This window comes from Megalobrama amblycephala, linkage group LG2 (genome assembly GCF_018812025.1).
Source record: "Megalobrama amblycephala isolate DHTTF-2021 linkage group LG2, ASM1881202v1, whole genome shotgun sequence".
Classification (NCBI taxonomy): Eukaryota; Metazoa; Chordata; class Actinopteri; order Cypriniformes; family Xenocyprididae; genus Megalobrama; species Megalobrama amblycephala.
Genome location: NC_063045.1, coordinates 16,434,235 through 16,440,924, shown reverse-complemented (window position 1 = coordinate 16,440,924; position 6,690 = coordinate 16,434,235). Strand labels below are relative to the sequence as shown.

Here is a 6,690-nt window from a genome sequence, read left to right as displayed (position 1 = left end):
TTTAAAGATGGACTAATTTAAAAATCTGATACGCAACTATTCTTTTCATTCTCAGACAAGTCAATGGAATGACATGAAAAATCAAGGCTCAGATGAATGGAAATCAATTCATCAATGTAATATTACAGTGTCCATTTTTTGCTATTTTTGTACTAATGTTCCACCATTTTGCTGTCAGCTTGAGAGTAGTATGTGTTGAGATGTCTTTAAAGGAGCAGTTTGCTTATTTTGGTTGATCATTTAACCTTCTGGTTAGTGTTTCTGTCAGTATTTGTACCCAGAACAGGGGTTTGACACATTTTCGATCATCATTCACTTCTATTTAAATCGGCATTAAAGTGTTCAAGAGATCTACTCTTGATAGCTCAAAAGAAAAGAAACTATGTTTATACACATTCTTTGAGGAGTGATTAACATTCAATCTTTTCGCAATAAAAAAAAAAAAAAAAGATTGTACAAATGCAAAATAACCATTCACAAGTCCGTGATCTGGCTGAAGTGGCACAAAAATATTGGGTAAGGTCCCTCTGCAAACTGCCCCTTTAACATTAAGACAAACAGTGGTACTCTTGCTCCATCTGTAGTTCAGAAAAGGTATCACCAGGGTCCGCTCTCCGGGTAGTTGGGCACAGCGGCTGGATACTGAGGCAGGCTTGGGCCGGTTTCAGAGATGGCGTTAAATCCAGCTTCTCTCACAGTGGGGTTCTTCCATGCACCCGTGCTCCATTCTTCCTGTGCCCGCTGAAAACTGCCTCCTCCACCACGATATAGCCGATGGACCTTTGAGGGGACAAAACTAATGTGACACAATGCTCTTTTGTTTTGATTTAAAGGTTTATTCTTTGAAGTACAGTTATTTTTGTGCATCAGCTACGCAAGTAATGGTGAGTTAAGGGTTGCGTGTATGTGCAAATCATACCTTGATGAGGACAAGCCCCATGAGAACCGTAACTACGGTAAAGAGCAAAGTACAGATGAGCATGAATATAGCCGAGATTACGTTTGTGCTGAAAAAAATCACTGTGGCAATCCAACCACTGCGAAGAGAGAAAAAAATAGTGAGTTAACATCATTGGAAGTATTCAAATGGCCACACAAAGATTAACTTTATTGATAAAGTTAAGCTCAATCCACAACATTTGTTAAATAATAATAATGTTGATTACCACAAAATGATCGCTTTTAAAAATTAAGAATAAATAACAATAATATATCATCGTTTTGATCGTCACAATTAATTATCAAAAAATAAAACGCAGTTGCGGTAAAGTAGACTACAAACTACTGTTTGGCGTCGGTAAGATTTGTTTAATGTTTTTGAAAGAAGTCTCTTCTGCTTATGAAGACTGCATTTATTTGATTAAAAACAGTAATATTGTGAAATATTATTACAATTTAAAATAACTCCTTTCTATTTGACTGTATTTTTAAAGGGGACCTATAATGCCCCTTTTACAAGATGTAATATAAGTCCCCAGAATGTGTCTATGAAGTTTCAGCTCAAAATACCCCACAGATCATTTATTATAGCTTGTCAAATTTGCCCCAATTTGGGTGTGAGCAAAAACACACCTTTTTTGTGTCCCTTTAAATGCAAATGAGCTGCTGCTCCCGACCCACTCTCCAAAAGAGGGTGGAGCTTTGGTTGCTTAACAAGAACAAAGCTGCCAAAATTACGATTGTCAGTAACAGTATTCAGCCTTATATTGTTCAAACTGGAGTCGACACTGATAGAGAGACTCAGGAAGAAGTTACAACTTACAGAATGAAACTGGATGTTTCTCAATGGTTAGTAGATAAATTTATGTAGTAGTGGAGTTGATTCACTTTTGATCAATTTAATGCGTTCTTGCTGAATAAAGCCGTGGTCAAACCAGACTTGAAATGTTTCTAGGGACACTGCAATAGTCGTAATATGATTTCACACTCCGCAGCATCTCTTTTTTTTTAATTCAACATGTAATATATCCATTATGTGAAAATACACAAGTTACTCCACTGCAGCGCTGCAGATTTAAAGTTTGCATTCTTTTAATTCAGCTAAAAGTTCAAGGTGTGATGTTTCAATATTCTGTTGGTCACATATCTTCATGTAAGTTGAATTCGCAAAATTCACTTGAATTTGTTTCCTGTCTTCATTCTTATGCATATAAATCAGTGATTAAGTCAGTGGAATTGACTTAAAGGGCTAGTTCACCCAAAAATGAAAATTCTATCATAATTTACTCATCCTCATGTTGTTCCACACTTATAAGACTTTCGTTCATCTTCGGAACACAAATGAAGATCTTTTTGATGAAATCTGAGAGATGTCAGTCCCTCCATTGACTGCCTTTGCAACGACCACTTTGACGCTTCAAAAAGTTCATAAATTGATCAGAAAACTAATCCATATGAATTGAGCGGTTTAGTCCAAATTTTCTGAAGAGACTCGATCACCTTATATGATGAACAGATTTAATTTAGGCTTTTACTCACATGTAAACACTGATCAGTGAACATAAGCAGAAGCTTGACTGAACCTGAATGACACACAAGAGCAAACCTCTTGTGGAAGCTCAAACGTGCTGCATAACACGAGAATGAACCTCATTGTTTATGCAGCAAGTTTGAGCTTACGCAAGAGGTTTGCTCTTGGGTGTCATTCAGGTCCAGTCGAGCTTCTGCTTATGTTCGCTGAATCACTAAATGAAATCTGTTCATCATAAAAAGTGATTGAGTCTCTTCAGAAGATTTGGGCTAAACCACTCTGCACTTTTTGAAGCGTCAAAGTGGTCATTGCAAAGGCAGTCAATGGAGGGACTGACATATCTCAGATTTCATCAAAAAGATCTTCATTTGTGTTCCGAAGATGAACGAAAGTCTGGACTGACGTGAGGGTGAGTAATTAATGACAGAATTTTCATTTTGGGGTGAACTAACCCTTTAAGGGGCAGTCGTGGCCTAATGGTTAGAGAGTCAGACTGGTAACCTGAAAGGTTGCGGGTTCGATTCTCAATTCCGGTAATCTCAATCGCCTGCCGGGCCCCACAGCAAAAATGGCTACCCACTGCCCTGTGTGTGTTCACTACTCCTAATGTGTGTGCACTAACTTGAATGGATTAAAGGGTTAGTTCACCCAAAAATGAAAATGATGTCATTAATGACTCACCCTCATGTCGTTCCAAACCCATAAGACCTCCGTTCATCTTCGGAACACAGTTTAAGATATTTTAGATTTAGTCCGAGAGCTTTCTGTCCCTCCATTGAAAACGTATGTACGGTAGACTGTCCATGTCCAGAAAGGTAATAAAAACATCATCAAAGTGGTCCATGTGACATCAGTGGGTTTGTTAGAATTTGTTGAAGCATCGAAAATACATTTTGGTCCAAAAATAACAAAAACTACGACTTTATTCAGCATTGTCTTCTCTTCCGGAATCCTTTCCATTGAATTGATTCCATTGAACTGATTCCATTGAATCCATTCATCTGTTGGCGTTGGTAATGCACTTTTACGTCGCCATGGTTGTTTTTGGCGATTAGGACATCCGCGACATGCACACTTACGCACCATTTTAAAAAATATAGCAATACCAAAATACAAACAATGTAGAATAGCTTGAATACAGCGTGCGTCTTCCTCAGACTGTAAACGAAGCTCGGGCGCACTAGATAACACGTCAGCAGCGTCTTACATCAGCAGCGTCACTGCAGAGTCGTGAACCGCACTCCGGAGCAGAAGGGGGCGGTAATGCACCAATAAGCTGGATGCCAACCGCCGTAAAACAGGAAAGAAGAAGAAGAAGCGGAGTCGTGAACGCGAATTGACAACAGACCCGGAAGAGAAGACAATGCTGAATAAAGCCGTAGTTTTTGTAATTTTTGGACCAAAATGTATTTTCGATGCTTCAAAATGTCGCGGATGTCCTAATCGTTAAAAACAACCACGGCGACAGATGAAAGGATTCATTGGAATCAGTTCAATGGAAAGGATTCTGGAAGAGAAGACAATGCTGAACAAAATCGTAGTTTTTGTTATTTTTGGACCAAAATGTATTTTCGATGCTTCAAAAACTTCAAACTAACCCACTGATGTCACATGGACTACTTTGATGATGTTTTTATTACCTTTATGGACATGGAGGGACAGAAAGCTCTCGGACTAAATCTAAAATATCTTAAACTGTGTTCCGAAGATGAACGGAGGTCTTACGGGTTCGGAACGACATGAGGATGAGTCATTAATGACATAATTTTCATTTTTGGGTGAACTAACCCTTTAAATGCAGAGGACAAATTCCGAGTGTGGGTTACCTTCGCATTTCACTTTAGAAAAGTGTTAAAACTTAAAAGTATTAATTAAAAAACAAACAAACAAACAAAAAACTTCCGAACAGTAGTGTGAATGGTGCAAGTGTCTAAAGGGTTGAAAGGCCAAAATTACTTTTTTAAAGCACCTACATTAATTCTTTTAAACTGTTATGTCATCATGAAACTGAAGATTTTTAACTTATGGGATGTAATCTATTAGTATTTGTTGTCGTTTTAATTGGTAATTAAGCTACAAATTATGTGAACTGAACTCATATTAAATATTGAATATCCTAACAATTCATTGTTACTCACCATGCACCCCAACCTGATATTCCAAGACTCTGGAAGAAGGCGAGAACACATTGCAGGAAGAAAATGAAGAAGAAGGCCATGAAGTTGAAGGAACTATCAGCCCTGAAAAGACAAAAAAACAACAACAGTTCAATCGAAGTGAAAAATCAAACTCAGCAAATGTGTCTTTCCTGAAAAGAGTTTCCTTGCCTGAATGCTTTATAGAGCGGCCTGAACCAGCAGGTATAGCTGCATGGGCTGAAAATCAGCAGCCAAAGGAGCGAAAAGCCAAAGTTGATCGCTCCACCACCTCCGGCCCACCAGGCTAGGCAGGCCACCACATTAACACATAGTGTGATAGAGTATACTGAAAAAACAGAATACCAGTCATCAGATTAAAGGTGCAATATGTAATAATTCTGTCCGCTAGAGGCATATTCAAAACAAAGGCGTAGCTTGATGGCGGCATGTTTGAGCGCAGAATCTTGGGACATGTGGTCTCCATCTCAATGGCTGGTGGAAACAATAGGGATAGGACTCGGGAAGAAATCACGTTCATGTTTTTACAAAATAAAACCAGAAACCGAGGGTAACGCGGGTATGATGCAATTGACAGGCGACTCCTCACACATCCCGGCGCCTTGGTTAAAATTGCAATTTTCTCAAAAATTGCAAAAAAATCTTTACAAATAGTTGGAAACATTTGGGATATTGTAAGTACCCAAGTGAACAAAATATATAACACTGACCTAGTGGTTTTTGGATATTTTACTGCAAAATTCGTACATATTGCTTCAGTCAAACTTAGGAACTTCTGAAACCCAACTATTCCCAGTTAAGATTACTCACACATCCAAAGATTGTAAACACGACGCACAAGCTGGCGGTGGGGTTGCGGAATTTCCTCATCCAGATTCTGGTAAAAACATGGCTTTATGCGAAGAAACTTCGGCAGAGGAGGGAAGTTGTTCGTTCGATCTGTAAGGCAAAATGAGAAGTTATTCATTTTTAACCACAGCAATAACTAGGGTCCAAAAATTGGATAAAAACAGTGACATTTATAGTTTTTATATACCAACCAAACCTGACCTACCTGTCATTTCTCAATTTTGAGAAAAGGTGGAAAATGTTGATGTTTCTGGTGCTAAAGAACTTTTCCCTCTCTGAACTGATATACTGATGTTTTCAGTGCTAAAAGAAACACAGATATCTTAAAAACATGAAAAACATTTTTTTTTTTTTTATATATATTTTAGGATATAATAATCAGCTATTAATTCTGATTACAAAACTTAAGTACATTAAGCAAAATGATAAATAACTCTTTGTTGTACACGCCACATAAGATCATAACAGATTTAGGGTTTGTTTACTTTGTATTAAATATGTGTTGTTGATTATAATAATTCACGGTATTTTCAGCATTACTGATATTGGAAAACATAGTGCAGGCCAGCAGCTAACCATGCACTGTTCAGCACAACTGCAGTGGAAAATCAACAGTCAAACTATACCACATCTACGCAAAACAGAAATGGTATTTCATATGCTTAAAAAAGTTGCTTCATAATACAATAAAACCTCAGACTTACATTTCTGACGATACCGTTAAATAGTTTGATGGGGATGCGTCCGTCTGCAGTCTGCGAATCCTGGCGATCACGTGGCGGACTGGAAGCGTTCTGGGAAATGTAGTTCTAAACGCGGCCTGTTTTGCACGTAGCGGACGGAAGTTGTAACTCTTGAATACTACAAGCCCCATCACAAGCTGATCAAAGGTGTGGTCTTGGCGCTTGTGACTAGAATATTTACCATTTTCCCTGCCTTGTGGCAATGAAAAAAATATGACACCTTTCTGTTGTTTTTGTTAGAAACTTGAACATATTTTCGTACTTTGGAATTTTATCTCAAGATCTTTTGCGGAATTTCTGACGTTTGTGCTTAGCTGTTCAAATATCAATCTTTAAACATGTCAAGCCTCTTCAAAAACACGGAATCATTACATCTCAACAGTTTTATTTAAAAAACAAAACAAAAAAACACTTCAATTCTTAAAGAGTGTTTCGCTAAACAAAAACCCCAGCCAAAGCTGTGAGTTCCACT

General features: G+C 38.0%; 1 protein-coding gene across 1 annotated transcript; it reads right to left on the bottom strand.

The window, feature by feature from the left end:
• Positions 1 to 298: 298 nt before the first annotated feature.
• scamp4 (secretory carrier membrane protein 4) lies at positions 299 to 6,688 on the bottom strand. The gene is made up of 7 exons (XM_048183101.1): positions 6,180 to 6,688; positions 5,681 to 5,778; positions 5,437 to 5,565; positions 4,798 to 4,954; positions 4,609 to 4,710; positions 920 to 1,037; positions 299 to 780 (listed from the first exon to the last, which is right to left on the bottom strand). Exons 2-7 carry the CDS (start codon positions 5,685 to 5,687, stop codon positions 598 to 600), a joined length of 696 nt encoding a protein of 231 aa, XP_048039058.1. The 5' UTR covers positions 5,688 to 5,778; positions 6,180 to 6,688; the 3' UTR covers positions 299 to 597.
• Positions 6,689 to 6,690: the final 2 nt, after the last annotated feature.